Source organism: Drosophila subpulchrella, chromosome 3R (assembly GCF_014743375.2).
Source record: "Drosophila subpulchrella strain 33 F10 #4 breed RU33 chromosome 3R, RU_Dsub_v1.1 Primary Assembly, whole genome shotgun sequence".
Lineage (NCBI taxonomy): Eukaryota > Metazoa > Arthropoda > Insecta > Diptera > Drosophilidae > Drosophila > Drosophila subpulchrella.
In genome coordinates this window covers 7,493,580-7,506,306 of record NC_050609.1, presented here as the reverse complement: position 1 = coordinate 7,506,306, position 12,727 = coordinate 7,493,580, and the positions used below count along the sequence as shown (strand labels likewise).

General features: G+C 45.3%; 4 protein-coding genes across 10 annotated transcripts; 2 read left to right on the top strand and 2 right to left on the bottom strand.

Moving 5' to 3' along the window:
• Positions 1-229: 229 nt before the first annotated feature.
• LOC119549228 (ras-related protein Rab-7a) lies at positions 230-3,013 on the bottom strand. The gene is made up of 4 exons (XM_037857117.1): positions 2,873-3,013; positions 1,513-1,753; positions 1,092-1,448; positions 230-1,030 (listed from the first exon to the last, which is right to left on the bottom strand). Exons 2-4 carry the CDS (start codon positions 1,690-1,692, stop codon positions 944-946), a joined length of 624 nt encoding a protein of 207 aa, XP_037713045.1. The 5' UTR covers positions 1,693-1,753; positions 2,873-3,013; the 3' UTR covers positions 230-943.
• Positions 3,014-3,077: 64 nt separating this feature from the next.
• Positions 3,078-7,647, top strand: LOC119549188 (protein UBASH3A homolog). Of its 3 annotated transcripts, XM_037857020.1 has the most exons (8): positions 3,078-3,340; positions 3,494-3,734; positions 3,792-3,987; positions 4,175-4,276; positions 4,839-5,008; positions 5,067-5,379; positions 5,595-6,476; positions 6,537-7,647. In XM_037857020.1, exons 1-8 carry the CDS (start codon positions 3,228-3,230, stop codon positions 6,773-6,775), a joined length of 2,256 nt encoding a protein of 751 aa, XP_037712948.1. In that variant the 5' UTR covers positions 3,078-3,227; the 3' UTR covers positions 6,776-7,647. The 3 variants fall into 3 exon arrangements, with proteins under 3 accessions (XP_037712948.1, XP_037712956.1, XP_037712965.1); XM_037857028.1 differs by lacking the exon at positions 4,175-4,276; XM_037857037.1 differs by lacking the exons at positions 3,078-3,340; positions 3,494-3,734; positions 4,839-5,008 and having other exon boundaries at positions 3,846-3,987.
• Positions 7,517-9,725, bottom strand: LOC119549206 (uncharacterized protein CG5902). Of its 5 annotated transcripts, none has more exons than XM_037857050.1 (3): positions 9,577-9,725; positions 9,069-9,250; positions 7,517-9,000 (listed from the first exon to the last, which is right to left on the bottom strand). In XM_037857050.1, the coding sequence occupies exon 3, from the start codon at positions 8,832-8,834 to the stop codon at positions 8,103-8,105; it is 732 nt and encodes a 243-aa protein (XP_037712978.1). In that variant the 5' UTR covers positions 8,835-9,000; positions 9,069-9,250; positions 9,577-9,725; the 3' UTR covers positions 7,517-8,102. The 5 variants fall into 5 exon arrangements, with proteins under 5 accessions (XP_037712978.1, XP_037713018.1, XP_037712988.1 ...); XM_037857090.1 differs by having other exon boundaries at positions 7,517-8,997; XM_037857060.1 differs by having other exon boundaries at positions 9,073-9,250.
• LOC119549221 (transmembrane protein 179) lies at positions 9,718-11,280 on the top strand. The gene is made up of 4 exons (XM_037857104.1): positions 9,718-9,913; positions 9,988-10,131; positions 10,196-10,439; positions 10,802-11,280. Exons 1-4 carry the CDS (start codon positions 9,804-9,806, stop codon positions 11,003-11,005), a joined length of 702 nt encoding a protein of 233 aa, XP_037713032.1. The 5' UTR covers positions 9,718-9,803; the 3' UTR covers positions 11,006-11,280.
• The last annotated feature ends 1,447 nt before the right edge of the window (positions 11,281-12,727 follow it).

Genomic DNA, 12,727 nt, shown 5'->3' with positions numbered 1-12,727 from the left:
TAAACACCCTGGTGTTATCGATAAACGATATGTTGTTTGGTTGCACCTGCTTGCATCTCTAAATTACAACTGATTAACAGTGGTCAAAATTACTAAAATCCCACATACAAACACCCTCATATTAGCTTATTTGAGTTTTATTGTAAATTGTTCATTGTTTAACTTTTTAATTAAACCAAAGAGCATGAGAATTCATGAAATTCATCAGTGGAATAAAGTACATACCAAATATACGCAATTTACATATATGTATTACCAAAAACAAGGAGCAATTTTACATGGAATACTATTCATAATTATAGGATATATCGAGTAACGTTATAACTAAACAAAATTCACGCTCGAATGTTTTGCAAAGAGTTTTGTGGAGCTGAGCCAATTGCGATCGAGTAGCCAATTCGATGGTGCAGAAAATTATGTCGTTAATTACATTAAAAAAAGTTTTCTTTTTATTAAATTTACAATCACAAGATTTTTTTTTTGTTTTTTGTTTAGAAGATACTCTGATGTTGTATTCTCAAGGTTGCTGTTCTGTTGCAAAAGCCAGCAGCGGTTGCGTGCAAAATTTGACTAATACAATGGCAAAAATAGTACTAGGGAGATAGGCGGGCGGGCGGTCAGAAACATGAATCATTAATTACGAGTATACAAAGCATACTTATTCATTGAACGGTTGGTTACTTAGGTCGTAGGAAGTTGGGTATACTGGTAGGGCCTTTGCCAGAGGCCCGTTTAGAGTCTGCTGATGTTGATCTGATTCTGAACTTTGCATCCTATCAATTAATTAATTACTATGCTGTTTTGCTGAAATTGTTTTACTTAATCATAGAACACTTTTCTCCGTCGTCCTTTGTGTTTGCTTGCTTCTCATGTTCATTATTATGTTGCAAATATTATTTAATAATATAGATTGTGTAATTATCCATTTTGCGTTGCTGTTACATTAGCACTGACAGTTGTCAGGATTACCAGGACGATTGTTTTGCGAACCCAAGGTGATCTGATCGGGGAAATCATTGATAACCTCAGCCTAAAAAGGATTTTCGAATTAGTTTTGGTGGCGAACAACCAATTTAAATAGTGCAACTAACCTCCGCCTCCAACTCCAGCGCATTCTTGGCTATAACCTGAAACGCCATCTCCACGTTGATTCCCTCCTTGGCGGACGTCTCGTAGTAGGGTATGTCGTTCTTGGATTGGCACCACTGCTGCGCCCGACGCGTGGACACCTGACGGTTGTCCAGGTCCACCTTGTTGCCCAGCACCACGAAGGGGAAGTGCTCGGGATCACGTGGACTGGCCTGTATGAGGAACTCGTCGCGCCAGGAGTCGAGATTCTTGAACGAGTTGGGCGCCGTCACATCGTAGACGAGCACACAGCAGTCGGCTCCGCGGTAGAAGGCCACTCCAAGCGACTGGAAGCGTTCCTGACCAGCAGTGTCCCAGATCTACAATCAAAGCGTGATACGGTTAAAGTAAAATGGGGGATTTTGAGTAATTACAAGTGCTTACCTGCATTGTGACCACTCGATCGTTGACCACCACCTCTTTCGTGCAGAAATCAGCTCCGATCGTGGCTTTGTATTGGTTGGAGAAGCGTTTGTTTACATACTGATTCATCAGCGAGGTCTTGCCCACACTGCTGTCGCCCAGTATGATGACTTTCAGCAGGGATTTCTTGCGGCCAGACATTTCGATGTAGTTTGTGGGGTTGGTTTACTCGGGGGGTGACTGTCACTTTCGACTTTTGGCGCTGAAAGACACAAAAAGGTATTGATTGGGTGTTAAAAATACCATTGCGGTTTTTCTTTAATTCGATTAAGAGGAAGGAATAATGTTTTTTAGCAAAGGAATTTGTCATTTGGAAACAAATACTTAAGTAAATGTTAAGTAAAGACTTCGGCTTGTTAAAGCATTTCATAAAAACGTATAAGCCCTACCAATATTTCTTATTACGAAGGTTAAACAATTTTTTTAATATTATTTTTCCATTATTATCCGATTTTCCCTATGGCAGCTATATGATGTGGTCCGATTTAAAAACAATTTATTCGTCATATTAAATTCCTAAAAAAAAAAACAACATCCTAGAGTAAAATAGAAAATAATACGAAGCTAGAATAGATCGTTGTGTTACGAACTGCTGACTGAAATTATATTACCCTTTGCATGAGTATAATAATCTATTTTTACAAGACAGTAAGTAGTGGTTTAAATATGACTGTTTTTTTTGTGTGTAAGCTAGCTAAAGGCAGCTGTAAAATGTTTGTAATGACAGATAAGATGACCAATATTAGTGCCATGCTGTGCGGGGTGATAAAAACCAATCCAATGAGTCATGCTGAACAGTGAGTGATCGCTGGACTGTGATAACAGGCGGGGGAGGGGGAGCCTACCCGCATCGGGGCGATAAAGCGTGATCACTGCTTATTAGCTGGCGCAGAGGAGAAAGTGCGCAGAGAACAGACAAAGACGAGGTCACCCAGTCCAAAAGAAGGTTTCTTGAATACCAGGAAAACCAGCAGGGAAAACGCCCATTTCCGTCAAATCCTCAAGTGCAGGGGGAGTTACCATGCGGGCTATCCACAAAAATAGTGCGAAATTGTTTTCTCTCGGTGGACAGATAGCCTCCCCCGCCCCGCCCCGACCCCTTTTGGGCTCCACGAACAACTTGTTTTTGTGCTCCACCACTACCAGCGCACCACTAATTGCGTCCGTGTGCGTGGGCCTTTGTGTGTACTCGTGTATTTGTGTGTATGTTTGATGTGGGGGCTCCAATGGCATTTTCCATGCACTTTTTGCCTGCTGCGTAACACTCTTTTTCTAGCTGCGCTCTCGTCTTGCACTATATTCCTTTGGCACTGGCACTTACTTTGAACACTATTGAACACTCGGCGAGCTGTTTCTTTGTGGTGCGCCTTGATTTTACTAAAATATTTAATTAATTACGCAGTGAATTTTGTTGTTGTCTCGCCAGGAGAATCACTCTCATCTCTACTGGTCAGTATCGGGACTATCGATTAAGCAGTTGACATGACTATCGATAGGTGTTGTCTTGTCATATCTTTCAGTTACAGTGTTGGTTAACGCACGGTTTTTGGGTGGCCAATTAACGAATTGTATCCTATTTTTGTTGAAATTATCACTGAAAATTATTGAAGATCCAGCAAAAACCGAAAGCTGCCAATAGCTGGTAACCGGGGCTCAACGAGGAGGCTATAATCGACATGGCCACGCTTCCGCCGCGCAAGAGTCAGACGCCTACGAGGATCTGCATCTCCAAACAGCACCTGACGCCGCTCCAAACATTGCTCCAAATGGGCTTTCCCAGGCACAGGGCGTGAGTTTGGCTATATGTTGGCTACTGGAGGTTACCTGCTGCTCGAAAACCCATCCTTACATGGAGGCTGTGGGCTTGGGAGGGTGACCTACTAACAGGCCGACAGCTCCTGAGAATCAGAGTATTGATTTTTTCTTGTTTGCTTCTGAACAGTGAGAAAGCCCTCGCTTCTACGGGCAATCGAGGAGTCCAGATTGCCTCGGATTGGCTGCTGGCCCATGTCAACGATGCCACCTTGGACGAATGTGCCCCCAGGGAGTACATCATATATGCCTGTCCCACGGGACCGTTTCTGCAGCAGCTGGAGGAGTTCTGGGCCAAGTCGCGTCAAATGTGCGGCTGGAATGGAGCCCACAATTATGTGCCCCACATAACACTGGTCTCATTTTTTAAGGTGAGCCTAGAGAGGATTATCCTGGGTATATTTACTCATTTAATCTCTTTAATTCAGGCCCCAGATGAGTGCTCGCTGCAGCTGTCCAAGGCTCTCAAACAGGTGGTGGACATGACGGGCGCTTTATTGAATCGGCCCCTTAAGCTGGAGCCCTACATGAGCCAGAACTTCATGGGCTTCTTTGTGGCCGAGGAGGATGCCAACTTCTTGAAACGATTGGCCCTGCAGTACGTCAAGGAGGTGTCCAACTCAAGTACGAACCTCCCTTCCGTTCGGTTGCACTCTCTTTGGGTTGTTTTGGTTTACCTTTCTCACGTTCTGTTCGATTCAATTCGATTCGGTTGATGGTTTTCCATTTTTCGGAGTGGCTTACACGGTTACGTTTGTTCTCCTCTCTCCCTGCACACTAATCCCCCGGATATCTGGATAATGCTGCACAGTCATTAGCGATACCTATGAGCAGCTGGATGCCATTGTGGCCTGCTTTCCCTGGTGCGGAGCTGTCTCCTCGGGCACCCGCTGCATACCGCGCAGCAGTCGATGTAAGACATTAGTTTGCATAAAATCCGTAATCTGACTCACTCCAGAACACACTTCCTTATCACTCGATGCATGCCTCACTCGCACTGGTAGATAACTTACTAATCTATTCACCCTATTGCCAAAATTCGACTTGACGCTGCTAATTGCAGTTTATTGTTATTAGCAGTAAGAGAAGTAGATAGCAAGGTGGGTCGATGTGTGTGTTTCTCTTAAGAATCCTTATAATATTAAAGTTAACTGGCTTTGATTGCTTATCTCGTAAATTATATTAGTTTTTAATATTATTATTTAGCTTTTTACTAATACTCCGTGCTTTATTTTTTAACTACCAGAAAGCTTTTTTTATTCATCTTCTTGAAGGCAAACAAATTTAGTTTATAAGCCTGTGACGCTAGGTGTTGCCCTAAAGATAACTTTATTTGACTACTTATGATTCCTTATCGCAAATTCGACTCACCCTGTTAGATACAAACGAATATAAACAGCACCGCTTTCGTTTCCATTCAGTATATATTTGTCCCGCCTAGCGATCGGCCACTAATAGCTTCTGACTACCCGTAGCCATTTCACTCGAGCCACACGTAAAGAGCCTGCACCTGACGCTAGCCTACCAGTTCCCGCAGGCACAGTTCAATGCACTGAAAGCACTCGTGGAGACCTTAGACGCCGGCTGCGCCTCCAATTGGGAACTGCGCCTCTATTCCCGCGATCCGCGGCTCGCCACCAAACAAGTTAGAGCTCCTAGCAATTAGACCAAGATGAGTTCTAATGCCTTCATGTTTTTTGCAGGTCCAGAAAGTCGTATATCCACACAACCCGCACGAGACGGATGAACTGGAGCTCCGCATCGGCGACTATATCTACTTGAACACCGAGGTAGTGGACAGTTCTAGCGACGGTTGGGCCGAGGGCATATCCTGGTTGACTGGAAGCACGGGTCACCTGCCCGTCAACTACACCGAACGCACTGCCGAATCTGACGCCTGGACCCTGCATCGAGTGGTGCAGCTGTCCAAGAGCGTCGCTTCTTCCCTGACTTCCGCCGAGGATCTGGACATTGTGGACGGACGCAGCATATCGACGGAACCCGAGGAACGTCAGCGTGAGTTGCATTATCAATTATTGATAACGTTTTAATCTTAATTGACCAAGAAAATAGCATTTTATCAGTACCAAAATGCGATAATAGTTCTATACGAACATTTTGATAATGACTTATAATTAATCTTCATTCAACATAATATATTTTGTACATATTTGTATAGTAAAACAAAGTAAATCCATACTTATTTGTCATTTCTTTTCATCCCTGCACAGACACAGCCCATCCCGAGATCATTGAGGGCTCATCTTTCGAGGAATCCGAGCAGAGCGTGGAAAAGTACTTGCGACAGACGCTGAAACCCTGTCTGGAACTCCCCTCCGTGCAGCTGCTCAACAACCACAACTTGACCCATCAACACAACCCAAACACGCCCACGATCGAGATAACGACCAACATGTCTTCCTGCTCCACTTCCATGTCCAAGCAGCCGGTGGACGAGATCTTGGTGGAACCGCCAGCAGCTCAGCCACCGCGTCCGGACGACACACTAAGCGTCCATTCGGACCACTCGCTTCACCCTGGCTCACTGGATGCGTCGCATGCCAAGAACCGAAAGATCTACATCATGCGCCATGGCGAGCGGGTGGATTTCACTTTCGGCACATGGATTCCCTACTGCTTCGATGAGTTTGGGAACTACATGAGGAAGGATCTGAACATGCCCAAGACGCTGCCTCGTCGGAAGAACAGTCCCGAGGGCTGGCAGAATGACTCGCCGCTGACCAATGTGGGTGTCTATCAGGCCAATCTGATTGGACAGGCTTTGTTTGAGGCCCAGGTGCAGATCGACCATGTCTACTGCTCGCCCTCGTATCGCTGCATCCAGACTTGCACCAGTGCTCTGGAGGGGCTGCAGCTTAAGGGCAAGCACAAGATCAAGCTGGAGCCGGGTTTGTTCGAGTGGATGGCCTGGTATCCCAGTGGGGTTCCCGACTGGCTGAATAAGAACGAGCTGATTGAGGCCAAGTACGACGTTGATCTGGACTATGAACCGGTCCAGCCGGGCTCTGACCTAACTGCTCGCCTCAAGGAGTCCACCGAGCAGTTTTACGAGCGTAACCACGACGTTATCCTGCAGCTGCTGGAGCAGACAAGTAATATTCCCAATACCTCCTTAAGAAAACGATCCTCATACGTAATTTCTTCTATTTCAGCTGGAAATATTTTGGTTGTGGCCCATGCCACCACGCTGGACACCTGCTCACGGCAGCTGACCGGTGGAGTGCCACGCAGCACGAACGAGTTGCGCCAGGTTATCCACAAAATCCCATACTGCAGCCTGGCCACGGTGGAGCAGGTGGACGGCGTCTGGAAACTGGTGGAGCCCGAATGCCTGCCGGTGACGCACTCGAAGAACCCGCGATTCGAGTGGAATGCCTTGTCGGCCACCTAGTGTCAGTGCTTAGAGCAGTTTCTGTGCAAGCATTGAGACTGAGACTCGATTGGGATGGAATGGACCAGGAGGTGAATCACACGCTGACGGAACTATACGTAAATTGTTTAATTAGCTATCTGAAATCTGAAATCCATATGATTTTCTGAACGGAAATTGGCGCTACATTAAGTTAATTGTACTGCCATATAAATTGAAAGTTATTTAGACGTAAATTTGAGCAGCAAAGCGACAGGATGCGATTTTGTTGCGCTATACAAACAAATCAATCTATTACATTTGCCCTGCTTACTGAGAAGCGAGCTCAATGGACTCATACTTTATTGCAATCAATGCGATCTATTGACTATATATTGAATATATACATTTATACCACACGCCAGTAATTATACTATTTGAGCGCTTGCTCGCCGCTTTAGCCATAGACTAACTTGCTCTGTTACTAGCTTAGTTGTTACACCACTTGATTAGCCTTGCTGCGTAGCGCAGCTTTTTTGTAGCAATATATCCAAGAGGCAGATTTGTCTCAGCAACCTGTTGAGATTACTCCATACGTAAAGCCCAAACATATATCGATATTATCGACTAGATTTAGAAGTACAAACCCATGTAACAACGCACAACATAATGGAACAATAAACAATATACATTGAATACGTGTAATGCCAAAACATTGAGATGTAAACTCCATTTCGCTTCCATGAACCCCACGATCCCCCTCGAGAGGAAAGTCGGATGATATTTTTTGCATTGTCTTGTGCGACTCGGATGGGGTCGACCTTTATTTAATGCGCATAGAATTAGAATTAGTAATGTAATTGGTTTAGTTGTTAAATCTATTAATATAATTGCTGAACATTTTACTTGAATTATATATCTGCATTTTTGTATTGTATTGATTCAGTAATATATATCCCTATATATATGCTTGTTTTGTTTAGTTTGTGTGTGTTTGATTTAAAAGAGAAACCAGCAAGGCCGCGGCTACAACATCGATCAAAGTAATCCGATTACAAGGGGTTTGAACCTAGCGTTTATTAACTTTTCTCTTTTGTTTTTGCTTCGTTCGAAATTGCTTACGGATTTGCCGCTTAAGTATATCAAGCATTAAATGGTATATTAATAAAAGGCGCTCATCTCACGCCCGATTTTGGAGAATTTGAGGGGGGCTTAAAATTGATGTCGGAGATGTAAGAACTCATAACTCGGATTAAGCGAGCGGCCGCCAAGCTGGGCCGAACTGAAAGGCTAGCAGCAGCAGGAGGACGACGGCCAGCAGGCCTGCCCTCAGCCAGGATCATCGCCTCGCCGCTGGCCGGTCCAATTGTTAGCACTGCACCTTGCCGAACTGGGCGCGACGCTCCTGGTGCTCGCGGTACTCCCTGTAGTGCATCTGGATCTCCTGCGAGCGGTACCGCGTGAGCTTGATGGACTTTCTCATCTCCTGGGTGATGGCAGCCCGATAGCCGCCCTTTCGCAGGAGCGAGTCAATGGTCTGCAGCTGGTCCCAGCCCTGTTCGGTGGCCACCTGCGGCAAATAGGTGGCCGTGCGCTTGCAGCCGCGTTCCGTTAGGAACTCGATGCGGATGCCATGGACGCCAAGCTGCCAGTCCAGGTGGCCCTGGGCCTCCTCGAAGTTCTGCAGAATCGACACGGAGACAGTGAGCCGCGGCAGCTCATCCCTGGAGATGGGGGCAAATCTAGAGTCCTTGAAGGCGCTGGTCAGGGCGTACTCGCGCAGTCCGTGGTGCAGTTCCATGGCGCTGAACGTACCAATGCAGCCGCGCAGCCGCTTGTCGCGACCAATCTTCCAGGTGACGAACAGCGGGTAGGCATCGTTGCTGAACACCGGCACCGAGGGTCCATCCACGTTGTTCAGCTCACAGTCGAGCACCTCGAAGCAGAAGAGGCACATGTCCGGCACCGCCACGCTCTTCATGCCATGGCCATTGGAGATCCGCTGCGGCTGGTGGACCATCTGCTGGTGCTGGTACTCCGCATCCCCGTTGCTGGAGTGCGGCTGCTGCTGCTGGTAGTTGTTGTAGTGAGAGTTGGACATGCTGCTCCTCCACGTGAGTTTCAAGTACACTAATTACGTTAGGTAGGTATATTAAGGTTACAGCTAATGGCAGTGCACGTTGATGCTCTAAGTTCAATTAACACAACAGAACAGCCCCAGTAGGAGTTGCCACAGAAACGCCGCCAATCAGTCCTCTAATCTTCTGCTGAAAATCAGAAGAAAGTAGATTGTGTTAGTGCTAGGATTGGGTCATTCCAAGGCCTTGGGATTCACCTACTGCTGGGTAAACTAGGTCACCTGCTGCCCTCCAGTCTGCGCTAACCTATAGCCTGTGATTCCTCCTGGCTCCTTGCTTGCTGATCCAGACCTCGTCCCTGTGTTCCTTGGCTGCCGTCCTGCTGCTAGTTAGCTCATAAGCACCTCATTGAACTGCGTCCGCTGCTCCGCTACTGCGTCTGGAAATGATCATGGGGGATCAGAGGAGTATGGGCTGTGGGGGTGCTGCTCTTGACTAAATTTCCATGCACATTCTACCGATTGATCTTCACCTTTCGTTTCACAACAGCCTCTATAAGTGAAAAGTCGGGGAAGTGGGGAAAATCGGAGGAGAAAGCCCCCCACCTCCTATCGCATTAATTGCTCTTTGTTCGCCCTGGCTGTTTCCCCCCACCCACGCGCTGGCCACGGGCCACGCCCCACACACGCACACGGCCCATTGTTCTGGCTGGCTTATTTGGCAACCAGGGAGCCCTGCAACTGACCAGTAAGTGCTACAATTTACCTTTTTTCAATGTAAACAAATTTTACACTTTTTTACGAGTTTCAGGGCGAACTAGAGATGGGCCTTCCGCGAGTCAGGGCCACCGCGTACATATCGATAACGGTGCATGCCAATGTAGGCAGCTGCGAGGTGCTTACCAACACTATTTATCGATAACAGCTGAAAGTGCATTGCCGTGTTTTGCCTGGGAGTTTGTTAAATTAAATTTTTTGTTTTCAACACGCAAAATGGCCCTGGCCAATGTGCTGCAGCTCAGCCAGATCGCTGGCCATGTCATCCTCTTCATCCTGTCGCTGTGCATCGTTGTGCCACTGTTTATCAACCTCGACCAATTCTGGTAAGCAAGTGCGCAGTTTTCTCTATAAGAAGGCCCTGTTAAATATTGAACACCTTTGTTTTCTTTTCCCACAGTGGTCACTGCCTCCTTTTTACAACTGGCAAATGGCGCGAGGAGGACGGCATGTTCGATGTCCAGTGGGCCTCGAGTGGGTTCTGCAACTTCCCTTTGATTACTGGTTTCTTCCTGCTCATCATCTCGGTGGTGCAGATATACAGGTGAGTAGCAGGGGGTATTACTAGGTACACAGTGCTCTAAAAACGTTCTATCCTTATCACATAGGTACGCCCGCATGAAGGAGGAGGCTTCGTTTATAGCCCTATTCATTGACGTGGTCCTGGGCATCTGGATGCTGGCCATGTCCATCTTGTCTGCTATCTTCATTACCCTGGGCTTCATTGTCTGGTGCGATGGCATGACCGAGAGGTTCCCATCCTGCGCCATTTCCGCCGGTCAGAACATCATTCATGGCGACACCGAGAAGATCAACACGTCGGGATTCTACATTGAAATGGGAACCACTCAGGTAGGATAATATCTAAAAAGTTTGTAATATGGGTACCTTAAGCCCTTCTGCATTCCTTGAATTTGGAATAATCTGTATTACCAACCGTTTTATTTGTTGGTCTTGCGATCATATGACTTGCCTTTAGAATGGTATTTGCAATATCTTTGATTTTTGAAATTCATTAAAGTCAAGTCCTCTGATTATACGCATACGTAATACGCATAAGAGTGGAATACGTACACGTAATATTTTAAAATGATACGCATTGGTAATAGAATTGAGTTCTAACATGTTTGAAACTAATATAATGGATGCAGTTGTGTTTAAAATATCTAATTAACCCTTCAGGATAGACTCATAATTTCCTTAATCCCTTCCAGTTTGGTGCCTGGGGCTCCTTCGCTATTTCGGTGGGCATCGGCGTCATCGCCCTACTGAAACTCATTGACAACCATCAGGTGCGCAACATCAAGGTTTCCATGTACTTGGAGCGCCAGCGTTTGGTGAATCAGCAGCAATACGATGGCAGGTCAACCCCGCCGATCGTATCGAATGTCTCATCCGATTCGGAGCAGAACAAATAGTTGACGTTTGCGACCAGCCAGCAGTTTATAATTCTCTACGTGTTTCTCATCATGTGCGTTATAATCATTGTATGTCATTTGGTCCTCGTCCTTATCATCGAGGCGGAAACTCGGCAGCACACCTTATCTATGTAGTGTAGCTCGAAAACAACTAAAACTAAAGATATTAGCCCTATGAACTAAGCCAATTTACGTGATATGTATTGTATATATGTATTTAATTGAATATTCCGTGTTACAAATATAGAAAATAAAGTAAATAATATTAATGATGAGGCTGTTGAGTTCAACTATTTATTCAAATTCTAATGCCGATATATATTTCCGGGTGAATACTTACTTACCTCCCCATACAGCCCCAACTGAAGTTTATACAATGAAAACAATATGTTATGTCAGTTACATTTATTTTGCAGTTATCTTCTGTGTTGTGTGTGTTTTTCTTGTTGATGTCATTCGAATCTGTCTTAATGTCAAACGGATTTGGTTTTGGATTTCACGTTTGCATTGCAACAAAATGTTCTTATAGACTTTAAAGCGACGCTATTGTACATTTAATATTAAATTCCGTATTTGCTTGCGTAGTCTGTTACAATTCAATTAAAAATTTCTTGATCGCACGGCATTTAGAGCCCCTGATCGCTGTATTTTTGTTGCGACTAAATTCACTCTTTGCCTGCACCGAGTTTGTTTCTTAAATGTGGAGCAAAAATGGTGGAGATTTACTTTTCTTTTTTGTTTTTGGTATAGAGAAAAATAGTTACTTGTACATTTACGGGCTTTGCGCAGCTGAATCTCTTCGATACTGTATCTGCATCTACGACTGCTTGGAGTTTGGTTTTCGGTTTTCTGTTATCTTTTTCTGTTTTCTGGCATTCATGAAACAATTTCTGGGTTTCTTACAATTAACACTACATCAATGTATGTACTATAATTAGTATTTTTAGTTTTTGCGTTTTTTTTTTGTTTTATGGGTAATCATGTTTTGGATTTCTTTGAATAGCATATTATTTAAACTTACATTCTATTTTTGGTTTTCTTCTGTGTTTTGTGTGTTTTCATATTTTGTTTTTCTTATATTTGGTTTTTTTTTTTCATTTTTTAAATACATTCAAAAAACATAACGCAAGGGTGTAAAAAACGATGTGCAGTGTTTTCTTGTTGCGGTGTTTCTTTGTACGAAATGAGGCGATTAAAAACCAAATCTCCTGCGGGCTGCGATTCAATTTGCTGGGGGCTAATCGATCCAGTAGATGCCAATTTTGGAAGGCATCCTGGAGGATGGGTCGGATGGCGACGCCGCATCGCCGAAGGACGCCGGGGGCTACGCAATCTGGGATGATTAGTGGGTCCGAATGGTAAAGCAAAATCATAGGTTTTTCTTAATGGTCAAATATAAAAATTGGCTCTGGCGCATGTTTCGTTCAATCCATTGCATAGCCCACGGCTGGTGGCGAACGGCGCGTCCACCGATCTCTGCCTGAACTGGCAGAGACGTATGTCACGGAAATCGGTCGAGTGTGCGTCGATTAACCCCTGGCACTGAGCCCCTTAATCGCAGCCGGAGGTGATTTGCCGAACGCAAAGGGTGTTGTATTCCTTAGAGTGTGTATGTTAGGCTCCCAAATCCAATGACCCGCCCTGCCATCACCCCACCCCCAAGATCCGTTTCCGGTTCCTGGCGGCGGGGCCAGCAGTATGGGCTCGGATTTGGATACTATG

What these genes read in the sequence shown, in the direction of transcription:
- LOC119549228 (XM_037857117.1), bottom strand. Translation starts at nt 1,692, where the DNA reads ATGTCTGGCCGCAAGAAATCCCTGCTGAAAGTCATCATACTGGGCGAC. An exon ending in ATCGAGTGGTCACAATGCAG is followed by an intron (nt 1,449 to 1,512) that starts GTAAGCACTTGT and finishes CTTTGATTGTAG; the next exon opens with ATCTGGGACACTGCTGGTCA. An exon ending in CGCTGGAGTTGGAGGCGGAG is followed by an intron (nt 1,031 to 1,091) that starts GTTAGTTGCACT and finishes AATCCTTTTTAG; the next exon opens with GCTGAGGTTATCAATGATTT.
- LOC119549188 (XM_037857020.1), top strand. Translation starts at nt 3,228, where the DNA reads ATGGCCACGCTTCCGCCGCGCAAGAGTCAGACGCCTACGAGGATCTGC. An exon ending in GGAACCCGAGGAACGTCAGC is followed by an intron (nt 5,380 to 5,594) that starts GTGAGTTGCATT and finishes ATCCCTGCACAG; the next exon opens with ACACAGCCCATCCCGAGATC. An exon ending in GCAGCTGCTGGAGCAGACAA is followed by an intron (nt 6,477 to 6,536) that starts GTAATATTCCCA and finishes CTTCTATTTCAG; the next exon opens with CTGGAAATATTTTGGTTGTG.
- LOC119549206 (XM_037857050.1), bottom strand. Translation starts at nt 8,834, where the DNA reads ATGTCCAACTCTCACTACAACAACTACCAGCAGCAGCAGCCGCACTCC.
- LOC119549221 (XM_037857104.1), top strand. Translation starts at nt 9,804, where the DNA reads ATGGCCCTGGCCAATGTGCTGCAGCTCAGCCAGATCGCTGGCCATGTC. An exon ending in ATCAACCTCGACCAATTCTG is followed by an intron (nt 9,914 to 9,987) that starts GTAAGCAAGTGC and finishes CTTTTCCCACAG; the next exon opens with TGGTCACTGCCTCCTTTTTA. An exon ending in TTGAAATGGGAACCACTCAG is followed by an intron (nt 10,440 to 10,801) that starts GTAGGATAATAT and finishes AATCCCTTCCAG; the next exon opens with TTTGGTGCCTGGGGCTCCTT.